At 37.3% G+C, this 16420-nt stretch overlaps 1 protein-coding gene across 2 annotated transcripts in view; it reads right to left on the bottom strand.

Moving 5' to 3' along the window:
- AGK (acylglycerol kinase) overlaps positions 1-14465 on the bottom strand; it is a 93520-nt gene extending 79055 nt beyond the window's left edge. Inside the window, exons 1-2 of one of the 2 annotated variants that reach the window (XM_051961989.1) lie at positions 13603-14465; positions 7171-7303 (exon numbers count right to left, since the gene is read on the bottom strand). In XM_051961989.1, coding sequence (XP_051817949.1) covers positions 7171-7271 — 101 coding nt within the window. In that variant the 5' untranslated portion in view covers positions 7272-7303; positions 13603-14465. Of the gene's footprint in view, positions 1-7170; positions 7304-8281; positions 8575-13602 lie in introns of those variants that run through there. The other variant, XM_051961990.1, reaches the window with a different exon arrangement.
- Positions 14466-16420: the final 1955 nt, after the last annotated feature.

A 16420-nucleotide genomic window follows, 5' to 3' on the forward strand; every position in this document is an offset into this window, starting at 1 on the left:
TTTTTTGGCATGATGAATATGGAAATATGCTTAGAAGAACTGCATATTTAACCTACATCATATTGCTTGCTGGCTTGGGGAGGGTAAGAACTAAAGGGAAAAAAATTTGGAACACAAAGTTTTGCAAAGGTGAATGTAAAAAACTACTTCTTTGTATTTGGAAAAATAAAATACTATTAAAATAAGAGGAAAAAGTGCTCTAAAATACTAATAATTAGAGCAATGCAAATTAAAGCAACTCTGATGCACCACCTCACACTTATCATAATGGCTAACATAGCCACCCACAAAAAAAAAAGGAAAATGTCAAATGTTGGAGGGACTGTCGGAAAATGGGTACACTAATTTACTGCTGGTTAAGCTGTGAACTAGTTCCAATTCTGGAAAGCAGTTTAGAACCATTCCCCAAAACAACAACAAAAAAACTACTAAATTATGTATGCCCTCCGATCAAGTGACACTGAGACAGTTTCTGTACTCTAGAGAATTCAAGGAAAGAGGAAAAAGTATCCACATACACAAAAATATGTTCAGCTGCTTTTTGTGGTGACAAAGAATTGGAAATTGAGGGTATGTCTTTCAATTGGAATCTATGAATGTTATGGAATACTGTTGTGCTTTAAGAAATGCTGAAGAGGATAGTTTCAGAAAAACCTGGCAAAACTCATGTCATGTCATGCAAAATAAAGTTAGAAGAATCAGGAGAATAATTTATATAGTAATAGCAATATTGTAAAGAATATCAACTTTGAATAACTTAGATCAACACAATGATTAAATACAGTCCCAAAGAACTCATGATGAGACATATTATCCACTTACAGAGAGAAGCTGTTGAATTTAAGATAGAAGTTCTTCTCTTTTGTGCATACCATTGCTAGTGCATACCGAGCAATACTACTAGTAGGTCTGTATCTTATAGAGATCATTAAAAAAGGAAAAAGGTCCCATATGTACAAAAATATTTATAGCAGTTCTCTGGGGTGGTCAAGAACTGGAATTTGAGGGGATACCTATTAACTGGAGAATGGCTGAACAAATCATGGAATGTGAATATAATAGGATACTATAGTTGCTTCTGATAAGCAGGCAGATTTCACAAAACCCTGGAAAGACTAAAATGAACTGAGGCTGAGTAAAGTGAGCAGAACCAGGAGAACATAGCACAACAGCAGCAACATTGTGCAATGATCTACTTTGGTAGATTCTGCTCTTATGAGTCATACAGTGATTCAAGACAATTCTAAGCGCAACCTAAATCTGCATGAAATTTTTAACACCAGTCTCAGAGTTCACTTCTGTTATAGTTGCGCATCAAATATGAACTCATGTCAATGAATTATAGTCACCTGGTACTTGATTAATTTTTTGAATCCCTTGTAAGACTTTTATTTTATCCTGTCAGAATGCCATCTTATTAGTTTTGAACAATAATTCTAGGTAGCCTTATAATCTTGAATCTTGATTTTCATCTGTAGTAGTGTTGGTCAGTACTATAGTTTTGTCTCCTGTTTTGAGCTAGCAAATAACTCTCAAATTATTAATTTCACAAGATTGCTATAAGAATAAAATTAGATAGCTTAATGTTTTATGAAACTGAGGTATTGCATAAATGTGAATGGTTATTATTGTGATATGGTGTGTAAAGAGCACTTATCCAAGAATCATAAGACCTGATTCATCTCTGGTACTCTCTAGCTGTGTGACCTTGCCTGAACAAGTCAGTCAACTTTCCTGAAATTCAGTTTCCTCAACTATAAAGTAGGAATAAAAATTCTTGTACCATCTACTTTACAACATTATTGTGAGAATGTTTTGTAAATCTTAATGTGCATAGAAATTTGATTTACTTTATTATTTAATTGTCAGAAGTAACTAAGTACTAAAAAATGATAGTGTATAATGCCAAGGACAGTGATCTTGGAATTAGAAAATCTAATACCAACGTATAGTTTTGATATTTTATTAGTAGTGGGATCATGGGGAAATTATTGAACCTCCATTTCCTCATCTATCAAATGAAAATAATATTTAAACAGTGGTAGAGACTCAGTCTCATATTTGATATATAAGGATACTGAGTAGCAAGCACACAGGTTAAATGATTTATCAGAAAGGTAAAATGGCAGGACTGATATTCAAAATTACAGCCACTGACTCCTAATGCAGCATTCTTTTGACATTCAAGGCACAAGAGAGAAAGAGACTCAGAGAAAAAGAGTATGTCTCCTCCAAAACAAGCTCAAAGAGGGAAGCTCACTGAGTCAACCTATAGATCCACCTTAGAAGAGGGGAAAAAAAATGAGAAGTGTAGAGGGCTGGAACTCTGAAAAAGTGTACTTGCTTCTAGGTCAGCATGGTGCTTATAGTTAAATACCTATTGAATGTGAGATAATGACCCTCCATGGTGATGTAATGGTTGGGAGTGCTCAGTGTGGCATAGTAAAATGTAATCGTACTGAATATTTAAGGGTTAGGACAAGTGGGAACGCTCTTTCAGTCACAGCTCTCAGCCATAGACACAAGAGAAGACGTCAGATTCCAGACTCCATCTTTTTTTTTTTTTTTTAAAGTATTTTTGATATTTTCTTTACTATGAAAAAGTAAAAGAAAACCATTAATTTAACGTAAATAAATTGAATTCCAGACTCCATCTTTAACCAAACTCATGGCTCTCCTGCCTCCTTCATCCTCCACTAATACCAAGAACTTGGGCTGATCCTAAGGTCCTCAAGAGAGCTAGTACAGATATTACAGAAAAGGTTTTATGCTCCTCTTTAATCCACAGAAGGGAAAGTACAGCAAAGAAAAGAAAAAAACCTAATTCTACTCATTAATTCATGCTTTTTTTCTCCTCAGATTACAATAAATATCATGCAAAAAAAATTTTTCCCCATGTTAGGGATAAGTTAGAACTGTACTTTATTTAGCTTATGCCTTCCTCCTCCAGCTTGGTTTTGCAAATATTTATTTTTTTCTCTGTATTAGCAAACTAGTTAACTGCACAAAAGGTTATTTTAGAGCAGTTAGGTATCTTCTTTAAGATACTAAAATAATTGATTGTGAAAAAGAATTCCTACAGGAATACCTTATAGACTATGTTCTATAAGTCTATAAACTAAGTTCTATGTTCTATGGTTTGAGAATTAATTACAAATTGAATTTATACAGTTTTGCTATGCCTGATCTCTCTTAATCCTGTTTTGATCTTGGATAGTTTTGTTTCAGAACTATAATCCATGTACTAAGTCTTTATGCTCATCAAGGGGTTGAGCAATCAGACATGAGATCCATGAGGTAGAGCTTGACCCTTTCAAGTAAAGAAAATATGTTCTTCAGAGAAATCCTGCTACCAATTTTAGAGAGTCAACTATTTATTAATGGCCCCTGTGTTAGAGTCCAAATCAAACAATCAGACAAATCACATAGGAATATTACCATGGCTTCATTATGTCCCTCATAAGTATATTCTCCAATAAACAAAATGCTAATGAAAAGAAACAACCAATATTTTCGCATAGCAAATCTGAAATGAATTTGGACCTCATTTTTCTTGAAACAATTACTCAGCCAAAACCAATAACATGATTGACATGAAAGAAAAAACTAAATTAAGTTGTTGTTTCTTAAAATGGCATGCCACAATATAAACCTACAAGTTCTTTGGTTAAATTGTGTCATCTCTACTTTGGGCAACCACTAGTCCCAATAAAAGGACAACTCAAAGCCATGTAGTGAAGGCTTCCAGTCTCCTATTCCTTTTACCACCTAACATTTTAACAAATTTTTCTAACTTCATTTTGAAACAGTATGAATAAAAAAGTTTATGTTACAGTACATTTTGCCACTTGTCAAAGCTGTCATCTGTATTAGGCAGATTTGTGGTTTTGCCATTTACTAGCTCAACTTGTCTTCAAGAACTGGCAAGTGGCAATTGAACTATGGTTATACATTCTGAGTAGTTTAAAAACTGAACTCAGAAATTAGCATGCTTTTCCAAACCAAACCATAGTATTAAAATATATAATGTCTATAGAAACTTCAATCATTGAATGAACTACCTGCATTGCTGAAATCAGAATCCTACAAAGAATTGAAGAATTTATTATTTAGCAAAATAATGTAAAGTATACAAAATGTACTAGGTCAAGTAATCAATAAGAAAACAGATTAGACATTTTCTGTGATTCCCCAGCATATTTCAAACCTCTCCAAAATAGATATTATGCATTAAAGATAAAACAACTTCTGTTGCTTCTACAATCTAAGACACCTAGAAATAAAAAGAAGTTAAAAAAAAATCCCCAAACCCCAAGCTCATGAACTGACACTTAACAACTCTGAGCTGACTTAACCCCCATCTCCCACCTTTCATGCTACCAGCAGAGGAAGCACTAGCACACCTAAGGACCTGAGAGAGGCTTACAACAAAAGCCACCCCTTTCAGAGGTGGCCCCTCTTTCCTTCCAGTGCCATAAAACTACAGAGATTTGCCCTGGATTGAGCTGCCACAATCTTAGTCACTTAATTTTGGCCAATTACACAATTCTCACAAGTTGGAATTACTTTCTCCCTTTCTTCTCTCTTTGTTTCCCAACCATTTCCTCCTACTGAAATCCTATTCCTTTCTTAATGCCCAATTCCATGAAGCCTTCTCTGATCAGAGAGAGAACTAAGGAAGGGAGGGAGCAGGACAAGATAAAGTGCCAGGCCCAGAGTCAGAAATACTCCTTTTCCAAAGATCAAATCTGGTCTTAGTCACTTCTAAGCTGTGTGACCCTGGGTAAATCACTTAGTTAAGCCACTCAGTTTTCTTATCTGTAAAATGAGCTGGAGAAAGAAATGGCAAATTACTCGAGTATCTTTGCCAAGAAAATCCCAAATAAGGTCTTTGAAGAATTGGACATGACTGAAAACAACTGATCATTAGTGTGCCAAGGAAATGTTACTCATGAAGGAGGCAGTGGACACCAGGGAATTTCATCTAGTATTTTTATAACAATAACCTAACCTTCAAAGATGTTTGATTTGTTATCCAAAGAAGATTGGTTTGCTATCTCTGCCCTTGCAGTTGCAGCTAGAATTAACAATGAACATTTCTTAGTCACAGGAAGGAAGGAGAAGGTTATTGCTAGCCCTGATTCTCAATTTCCATCCAATCATATATTTTTTTTTCATTTATGATGCCTTCCTATTTTCTGCACTCCTTGAAAGCATAAAACCAAGTTGTCCTCCTTATTCAGGGTCTTAGATTTGCTGATAGAATTGAGATCTTATTTATTGGTAAATCTGTGCTTTACTAATAAGTGCCTCAGAGTCTGTCATAATTTTAACTTTTACACAGGTGAAAGAATTAACACAAAAAAGTAGTAAGGTCATATAAAAAAATAATGTTGAGAAGGTTAATAATATCCACTAAGAGCTTGGACTTGGTCAAACAGTGAAAACAATAAAAAGAACTCTTTAAAGTTATCTTGAAAACAAGACAAGAAGAGACTGGATAGTACCTTTTCCAGCTTGATAAAGATAGGAAAATAATAACAAGTTGACAGAAAGAAGATAGGACTATTCAAATACTATTCTGCTTTTGTACCAAGGAGAATGATCTATGATTTGGAAAACATAGAACTAAAACTCAAGATAAGTAAAGAAATTAATAGAAGCAGCACTTAGCAGACCTCAACAAATCCAAGGACCCATACAAACTTCATTGACAGATAAAGTCACAGATTGTGTCCTCATCAAATCTGTTGCTGACGCTAAATGGAGGGTAATAGCTAAGACATCAAAATTTATAAGTGGGATAGAAAATTATACAGAAAGGCTCAGTTGAAGTGAGTGGTAGGATTAAGTTTAAAAAATGAACAATGTGGGAGAAATAAAGTTCTTTGAATTCATAAAAATATACTGCCCAAGTACAAGAAAGGCTTGAAAGTAGCTAAAGTCAAAATGAGCAGAAAGTCTACAATCTAAGAGAATGCAGCTCAAAACAGATGAGCCATGCCAGATGGGAACCAAAAAAGTGAATTGGATCTTAGTAGGATGAAAAGATGTCTAACGTTCAGAGCAGAGAAGAAGACAATCTTCTGAGTATATCTGGAAGCTCACATCAATTTCAGTGCCATTTTAGGACACTGACAAACTGGGGCATAGCAGAGACTGGCAAAAAGAATGCTGAGGGAACAGAAGTAAGAACCCAGAGCAGGAGCTCAGATCAAGGCTCATCCCTTAAAAAAATAAAAAAACAACTCACCAATAATTTTGGCCATATGGCTTGGGCTATCTGTGACTTGGCCAAGTCTCTTGACCCTTAATAGGCCTGGGAATCCTCATTTGCAAAATGAGGAGGCAGGACTACATGCCTTCAATGGTCCCTTACTGTCCTAAATCCTATGATCCTACTTGTAAATGTTCAAGACAACATCCGAGTTCCAATGCTAGGTCTATGATTTCATAATTCTAAACAAGAGCTCAATAAGCATTTATTGAGGGCAGAAGCAATGTGAAGTGTTAAAAATGAAGAAGGGGGCTTTAGAAGCCTTGAAGTTCAATATGACAGAAGAAGCAAAAAAAACCTACACGATCTCTGTAGTAAATTATTAAGGAATTAAACATGGGAATTTGTACTCTCTACCAACTTACCATCCAAAAGGAAGGTAGGAAATAGCAGCACACTGAGACAAACTGGGGAGGGACACCCCAACCAGGAGTGGAATAAGGACAGCAGAGAAGTACACTAATTGAACAAAGAATCAAGGCTGCAAGGGAATCAACTGTCATTTAGAAGGCTAATAGACTAGGAGGGGCCGAATGATAAGAAGTCCTATAGGAACAGAAAAATGAGGTTAAGGAACTACAAGCTTATTGTCATCCATTTATTATCTAGAACCCTAGAAAACAGGACAAAAATTCCTAAGCCTAGATTTTTCCCCATCAGAGGAAACTACTCTGACAATTTTCCCCACCTAGAATGCAAAACCCCCCCAGCCCTTCTGTTCTTTAACCTATAGACAATGACTTATTAACAATTCTACTTAGTTTCTTGTAACCTCTAGTTACAAAAAGAGCTTTAAAAAAAACTCAAATTTAGAACCGAAAGTGTACAAGGTTTTAATTGGTCCCCTACATGCACTTTTTTATTTTTCCTAAAAAAGAAAAACAGGTAATTACCAGTGTTTTCCATACAGCCAATGTCCTCCCCAGGTCAGCAAGCAGGCACCAAATGTAGTTTTCTTCCAATGGTTCCGAAGGGTTTTGACAAGTTGAGTCATCTTCTCTAGTAGGCCAGCTGGTTTTCCAGAATCTGGTAGGGAAGAGCAGGCATTAGCATAAGGTCTCCAGGGTAATCATAATATTCATATTTTTTCTCCTATTTTATTCTTCTTATCTTTGCTTGATATGCATCTTCACCCAGATGGCCCCCTCAAGCTATTCAGAAATCAGTTAATTTTCTCTAAATCTGTACCTTCCCAACTTCTCTCTGTTTAAAAAATTACCACCACTCTCCAGTTACCAACACTTAAGTAATTTTTGATTCTTTCCATAAGAGAATCCCCAGATCCAATCAGCTGGCAAGTTTGATAAAAAACTTCCACAATATCTCATCCTGAATTTCTTATTTCTTACTTCTGCAGTCTCCTTGGCTTTAAGCACTTATCTTTTCTTTCTTAGATTACTGTAATTTTGTAATACTATAGTTCTCCTAACTGGCCCTCCTAGATCTTTATGTGATCTACAATCCCCTCACTTCTGGAAATTTCCTAATTTTCAATGTCTTTTATTAAAATGTGGTGCCCAGAATAAAACTCAATACTCCACATGTGGTTTGACGAGAATAGAGAAAAACAGCAAGATTATCAGATTCCTCTATTTGGACAGGATGCCTTATTAAAGGATTTAAAGTATTTTCTTCTACTTTCTGAAGAATCAAATTATTAGTAAGACAAGTGAAAAAATTTATGAAGCATCCTGCTTTTATTGTAGTATACGAGTTTTTAAACTTTGTGTGTTCTAGTTTGGCACTCTGAAGAGCCAATGGGGCATATCTCAGAATAAAGGTCTCAAACACATAAAATACGTTAGATTATAAAAGAAACTTATTATATTGGAATATTATTCCAAAAAGTTTTTTTAAATAAATGGAACCCAGTGTAAGAATTCCTGCTCTAACAGATTTCCTAACATGTAAAGTTCCCCAGCCTTATAATATCACAAATCCAAGTTAGGTTTATAAAGTTTCCCAAACTCTGAATTTTGTACAAATGGTCTAGAGTATACTCACACACACACTAAAAATTACTTGTTCATTCCTCCATAGATTTTCATCCAAATGTTCTGCATAATAACTTCTCTTTCATCTTCTGAATCTTCTCATATATTTTCTTATTCAACATCTACTCTGTTTGTTATTGAAAAGAACTCTTCTAGAGCCATTTCCCAGTCATGAATTTCATTCCACCAAGTCTCGTTGATGATGAATTTAACTCCTTGTATTACATTTTAAGAGTTCACATTCTATGTTATCTGCACTTTGTGCATGTATATGTTCATCTAAGTAAATGGTTTTTTGAAGTTCTTTTTTAGGATATTGTCTTCAATAAATTACTGGTCCTTTCCACTAATATTCTTAGTCCTAAAACTGATATATAGGCAGAATTTTCTCCCAAACAATGAAAAGCACTATGGCAAAACAATTCAACAGATTTTGATGTGAAGCTTTTAATATTCCCCCAAAAGCAGTCAATAGATGCTGACAGGAGGACAACTAGGTGGAAAATGGGAACAAATATCAATATCTCATAACTTTTTATCTCTATAATGAATGATAGTGGATATTTATCCCAGACCCTTCTTTGGAACACAAGAGAATAGATTACTTAAGAAGATATAGCTAGAAAGAGGGGGCAAACCAACAACCTAAGTAAGCACAAAGGAAATTTGCACAAAGGAATCAGAATCATAAAAGCATTCAGGGCCTGTTGCTAGGAATAAGAGGCTTCACAAAAGAAATGGAAAAACTCAACCCTGTTCTTTCATTCAACACCTTTAAGAGAAGAGGACATAACTTAGCTACTAGGCCCACAGAAAAGAAGATGGAAGAGAGGCAGGATCAACAAATAAAAGATATTGAGTATTTCTCTAAACTAGGATAAATCAATCCTCAAAGCAGCCCAGTGATATCCTTCCCACCTTGGGGCCAGGACTAAGGAGTCCAAACTAGGTCAACACAATGATTTCCCCAGTTCAGAACTAGAACTGATACCTCCAAAGTGGGACTGGGCAGGGCACAATCAGGAATCAACCAAGATTCCATCAGGGAACCTTGGGAACAACAGACTTCAGGGAATGGCAAGAGAAAGAAGTTCATGATGATCTGAAATTCCTATTCCATGCTGCTAGATAATTTGGGTATTTATAAGCTCACTTAGAGGAATCCCACTCAGGCATGTCAGATTGTTTTCCCATAATTAAGGTGATAAGCAGGGAGGTACCAATGAAATTGAAGTTTCCAATCTGGAAGGTAAGTGCCTTAAAGGGAACAAGCATTTTATCCCTGATCTTACTGGGAATGTGTCCACCATCTCCCCTTTACAAATAATACTTGCCAATGGTTTTAGATAGATGCTGCTTATCATTTTAAGGAAAACTATTTATTCATATGCTCTCTAGTGTTTTTAATAAGAACAGATACATTTTAAAGCATCTACTAAGTACCAGGTACCATACCAAGTGTTTTAAAATTATTCTAATCCCATATGTATAACAACTTTTAGAGATAGTATTATAATTTTCATTTTACAGCTGATCAAGGTGACTCAAATAGTGTGTGAGACTAGATTTGAACTTAGGTTTTCCTGACTGTAGGCCCAGTGTTCTCCCTGTGCCATCTAGCTGCTTCTGCCAAGAAAGAAGTGTTTCATTTTTGTTCCTGCATCCCCAGCACTTAGCAGAGTGTCTGGCTCAGATCAGGGGCTTAATAAATGCTTATTGACTGAACAAATTATATAGCCATTTCCAGACACAGGGATGAGTGAGGGGGGATATGGTTTAAGTTAGAAACAGTGGACTGACTGGGAAAGACAGGTATGAAAAAACAACTTTTTCAAGGTGGGATTTGGAGTCAGAGTCAATTTGGATTAAAATCTTAGTTCTATAACTAATTGTATGATTCTGGTAAATCAATTAACTTCTCTGCATATCAATATCTTAATTTATACCATGAGGGGGTCGGAATGGCCTACAAATCCCTTTCAACTCTATGACCCTAAGCAATCATTTTATAAAATACATCAAGGAGGAAAAGGCACAGAAAGAATGGAAAAAAAAAATGACAACATTAATATCCAAAAAAGGCAATCAAAATGACATTAATAATTATAACCTACATGCTCATCTCATCTTGATAAAAAGTTTTTATAAGAACTATCTATATGCATTTCAGGGTATACTTGATGAAATTATGAGAAGGGAACAGAAAACCTTTCACACACACACGAAAAATTTCTACAGCACGCCATCTTTATGTTCCCTTAATTGACTTAATGGTACAGACTTCAGTTGGAGGATTAAAATGAAGTTTTAATTTTCTATCTATTGAATCATATAAAACTCTATAATAAACGCATCTATAGAGGTAACTGTCCAATGCCTTTCTGATAATCACTATCCAACATTCATTTTCAAAAGAGTAGTAGTTTGAGGTAAGGGAGAGCTGAAAATGGCAAATTAAGAAACAAGAAAGCTTGAGACTCAAAGATATATATCTTATAACTGAAATAAAAAAATTTGAGTTGTCTTTAGCCTAGGGAAGTGCCCAAGATTAAGTTCTGTCTCTATTGAGCCAAACCTAGCTGAGTACTCAATTCTTTGGTCAAATTTCAAGAGAAGTTAGTTTAGGGGGCAGCTAGGAGCACCAGTCCTGAAGTCAGGAGGACCTGAGTTCAGATATGACCTCAGACACTTAACACTTCCTAGCTGTGTGATCCTGGGCAAGTATGCCTCAGCAAAAAAAAAAAAAGTTAGTTTAGGGAGAGGGTCCAGGATTGAGCCACTTAGATATCAAGGTGTTTCTGTATTTTCCTCACCATCAAGAAGGAATCTTTCAGATACTTGATCCAGATGAATGACATGTTTGGGTAAGAAAAGAACTGGGAGTGTCAGTAATAACTAAAAGATCATGAAAAACAAGAGATGACTAGAAAAGGGCAAATGTTCTGATAACACAATTTGCAAACTAAGTGAGCTTAACTTCAATTCATGGGGAAAATTCTAGAAATAACCAAAGGGTTGGTAAACATCTAGAAAGGGAAATGGTGGCTACAAAGAGTGAGGATGTATTCATCAATAATAGATCATAACAAACTAACTTTATTTCCTTTTCTGACAAATTACTAAACTAGCAGATGAGAAAAATGCTATAGATAACAGTTAACCCAGATTTTAGGAAAGCTTTCGAGAAAGTATCTTATTTTATTCTTATGGAGAGATAAGAAATTAAATAATAATAGATCCAGATTTGGCTGAAGGCTAAACTCAGAGTGGTTGCTAATGGTCCGATGTAAATATGGCAGGAAGTTTCAAATAGATCTGTTTGGGCTATTTCAAATTTTTCTGATATTTCAAATTTTTGTTAATGATTTGGATAAAAGAACAGATATTAAGCTCATCAGATGATACAAAAGTGAGAAAACCAGTAAACACACTAAATGACAGTCAGGAGCCAAAAAGATGTTAACAGTCTCTTGACAATGCTGAATCTAGTATGAAGACATTCAACAAGTACCAATGAAAAAATGTAAACTTGGGTACAAAAAGATCAACTTCAAAATTATGACTTGGGGAACACATGGCTAAGCAGTATAATCTGAAAAAATCTGGTATTTGGAGCAGACTGCAAACTCAAGTCAGCCACATGATATGGTCTGTCCCAAAAGCTAATGTGACATTAGACTGCATATTGAGAGTTAAACTTCCAGGAAAAGGGAGGTGAAATTGTCATCAGATCTCATCTGAAGTACTGTGTTAAGTTCTAGATACCCATAATTTAAGGATATTGATAAGCTAGAGAGTGTCCAAAGGATTACAACCACCTCTGAAAATGGAAAGATTCAGGCGAACTGAAGATGGAAAGATTCAGGCGAACTTGATAATTGTCTTCAAGTATCTGAAAAGCCTTTCATGTGAAAAAGGAATTAGACTCAATCTATTTGGCCAGAGAGAGAAAAATCAGGAACAATGAATGGGTGAAAGGTACAAAAAATGTCAACTTAGGCTCAAAATTGGAACCCAGCAGTGTCATCCAAAAATAGAACAGAAGGTCTGCTTCCAAGATGTTATAGGTTCTTCTTTAGAACTGTTCAAAGGCCAGATGACCACCTGTCATATATGATAGAACAGAAGTCCTTTTGTGTAGAGTTTGGGTTTCATGATACCTGACAGCCCTCAACCTCTGAGTTTCCCTCAGATTCTCTGAATGTGGTAACTGAAATATCTAGAGAATTACTTAGCTCCTAACACATGGATCTCTTATTTAAGACTATGAGGGCTATGAATCAGTACAGTATCAACTCAAAAAACTGTTCTTGAATTATTAGGAATATTCTTTGAGTTGGATGAACACAGAAACAAAAGCAATGTGATCATCAGTTAATGTTCACTCTCTTTGAATGATCTGCCTTATATACGGACACAGAAATCTTAAACCAATTCTTATATTCTAATCCCCAAATTCCTTCATTTTAAATAGTCGGTCAAATAATTTTAGTTTGCAAACACCTTCCTATGTTCCAAAGAGCTTCCGTATCTACCATCTCCTTATATCCTCCCTAAAGACTAGAAGCAAATAAAGCAGATGTTAAATAGAGGAAGAAACAGACCCAAGGGAGTTAAGTGAATTATTCGTGCATCCAGTCAGCGGCAGACCAGTTCTGGGAGTTGCTGTATAATGTATTAATAGTTCATTAGACTAACTAAGACCAGTTTTCTAGCCCAGATCTATTCCTTATTAGCTCAGTTTCCTTATTTGTAAAGGGAACAACGCCTCTCCCGCCCGTCTCACAGGAGCGGTGGGTGAATCAAGAAGCTAGCCCGTGTAGGAACGTGCTTTGAAAATGGAAAGTACTGCACAAATGTAAGGTAACAGCATCATTCATTCATTCATTCGCTCACGTTGGAGAAGCCCTCGGCCCTTTCGGGAGTTAGTATTGGGAACGTGCACAGACCACCGTGACTGAGGATGGAAAAAGAAAACGTGGAAGGCGCCACAAGGAAGGCGCGGGCACGCCTGCGATTCTCTGCTCACGGCGGAGGGTTCGGACTATTTTTCATCCGGACGCGTGTCCGGCCACAGGACGGTTTAAGGCCCCAGAGGAGAAGGAGGACCGAGGCTGTCTGTCCATGCCGGCTCCGACCAGGCAGCAACCTTGCCCTGACAGGACCGATGGGGCGGGCGCCCCCGGAGCTGGGCCCGGGCCGGGACCCACGCTCCGCCCGCGGAAGACGCGGATACGGCCGACCGCAGCAGCTGCGGGGACCCTGCCCGCCCCGGCCGCACAGCCAGCCCGCCCTCCTCGCCCAGGCCCGGCCCCGGGCCGCCCGACTCACCGCCGGCCCCGCCGCCCAGCAGCGCCTCTACCGGCCTCGCTCCGCACCCCGCGCTCCACGCACTCCGGCTCGAGCCGCCCTTCCGGTGTGCGGATTTAAGCGCTTCCCCCACGCTCCGGAAAACCGCTACCACCTGCGCTCGGGTTCCGCGGCGCTGCAGGTGCGCCCGGGCCGAGGCAGCCCAGTCCCGCCCGCTCCTCCGCGCTCAGCTTCCAGCTGGCCGAGGTTCGGTTGGCTGAGGGGGGGTGGGGGTGGGGGGTGTTAGGGTTAAGGTGTCTTCCCCGCCTCCCTCCCTTTCCTAGCGGCTGCCGCGGGAACTCCTGTCTGTCTCTCCCTTCCCTCTCTACTCTTTCCCCTTTCTCTTTTCTTTCTTTTCCTTCCCCCTATCTCTCCTCTCATTTCTCTTCCTCTCCCCCATCCACTTTCCCCTCTTTCCTCCCTCTATCTCCCTTCCCTTTCTTTCCGTCTTTCTCCCTTTTCCCTCTTTCACCTTCTCTCTTTCCTCTTCTTTCATTCTCCTCTTTATTTTCTCCCTCTTCACCCCTTTTCTCCCCCCGCTTTCCTCCTCCTCTCTCCCTCCATTTCTCTTCCCCCTCTCCCATCTTCTTCCTGTAATTTCTTCCCCCGCTCTTTTTTCCTTCTCTCCGTTTCTTTCTCCTCTTTTCCACTTTCCTTTCCTCCCTTTCTCACTCTCTTCCACCTCTCTCCACTCCTTCTTTTCTTTCCCTCTGACCTTTTTCTTCCCCTTCTATCCTCTCTTTCTCCCACCTTCCTCCCTCCCTCTTCATCTTCTTTCCTCTTTCCTTCCTCCTCCCTCCATTTTTCCTGCTCTCCTTCCTCCTCATTCCCCATCTCCTTACTTCCCTTTCCTCCAGTCCATCCATCCCATGAGAATTTGAATGAGTCATTAAAGTAATGTTTCCATTTTCACAATGTACGTGTGATTCCTAGGATCCATTGCTTTTCAGCTGGAAGAGACTTTAGTCCAACTCCTCATTTTACAGATGAGGAAACTGAGGCACAGAGAGGTTAAGTGACTCAGTCACATAACTGGTGGCTCTCTGAGGTGGGATTTAATGACCCAGTCCAGTACTCCAGCTGCCTGCCTCCCACATCCAAACTCACCTGTCATGCTATAAGGAATCAATCAAAATCATTTGTTAAATGTATACATATTTAACATATACTTTAATATGTTTAATATGTATTGGTCTATCTGCCATATGGGGGAAGAGGTGGGAGGAAGGAGGGGAAAAATTGGAACAAAAGGTTTTGCAATTGTCAATGCTGAAAAATTACCCATGCATATATCTTGTAAATAAAAAGCTATAAAAAATAATGTTTAATATAGGAAAAAATCATTTGTTAAATGTCTGTTGTGTGTATACTTATATGTATATATACATAAATATATAAACACATAAATTTTTATTATTTTTTTTTTATAATAACTTTTTATTGATAGAATCCACGCCAGGGTAATTTTTTACAGCATTATCCCTTGCATTCACTTCTGTTCCGATTTTTCCCCTCCCTCCACCCCCTCCCCAAGATGGCAAGCAGTCCTTTGCATGTTAAATAGGTTACAGTATATCCTAGATACAATATATGTGTAAACACATAAATTAAAGATAATTTCTGAGACAGAGGAAGATGGGGAGATCACCAAAGATCTTTAAGAAAAAAATGTCATTATAGCTGAAGTTGGAAGAAAGCCTGAGCCTCTGAGAGACAAATGTGATGAGTCTGAAAAATCAGCAAGATTGGAGATAGAATGGCTTTTGTGAGGATCATCAGGAATGTCAGTTTGGCCAGAAAGTGAAGTAGATGAAAAACGACTTGTAAAGCAGGGATAAAACAGAAACCACAATTATTTCATAAGACCTGGATGGACTAATGCTCCTGCCATCTTGAGGTTTACTATTTAAAAGTCCCCAATCATAATAATAACCCTTTGGTGTGAACTTAATCCAAACATTCTAGAGTTGTGCAATACCATTTGACCCAATAATACTAAAATTAGGTCTGTAACCCAAAGAGATGAAAATAAAAGGGGAGAAATATCTATTTATACAAGGGTATTTGTAGCAGCTCTTTTTGTGATAGCAAACAGGAATGATTGAATAAATATGATTGTGATGGAATATCATCATGCTATAAGAAATGATGAGAAGAATGATTTTAGAAAAACCTAGAAAGACTTGTATTAACTGATACAGAATGAAGTGAGCAGATCCAGGAGAATATTGTACACAGTAACAGCAATATTATGCCAATTGTTAATAATTCAGTAAATGGATTAACTATTCTCAGCAATACAATAATACAAGACAATTCCAAATTTTCATGATGAAAAATGCTATTTATCGCTAGAGAAATAAAGGCTAGCATTTGATTATAGACTAAAGCATACTATTTTCCCCTTTGTTTTCTTTTCCTTTCTTTCCCCCCTTCTTTGAATGTTCTGCCATAAAATGACTTAATAGGACAATATTTTACATGACTGAACATATATCACCTGCTTGCTTACCATGATGGGAAATGGAAGGGATAGAATGTGGAACTCAAAACTTTTTTTAAAAATGTTTGAAAATTATTTTGCAATGTAATTGAGGGAAATAAAATATTTTAAAAAATAGTTCAGAAAAGAGATAAAAAAGTGTCCCTAATCATTATTGAAGGAAAGATCAATAAATATTTAGTCCTTGCCCTCAAGGAGCTTACAATCTAATGGAGGAGACAACATGTAAATAAATATATACAAAGTAAGCTACATACATGAAAAATAGGAAATAATTAAAAGAGGGAATTACATTTC

Source organism: Antechinus flavipes, chromosome 5, assembly GCF_016432865.1.
Source record: "Antechinus flavipes isolate AdamAnt ecotype Samford, QLD, Australia chromosome 5, AdamAnt_v2, whole genome shotgun sequence".
Classification (NCBI taxonomy): Eukaryota; Metazoa; Chordata; class Mammalia; order Dasyuromorphia; family Dasyuridae; genus Antechinus; species Antechinus flavipes.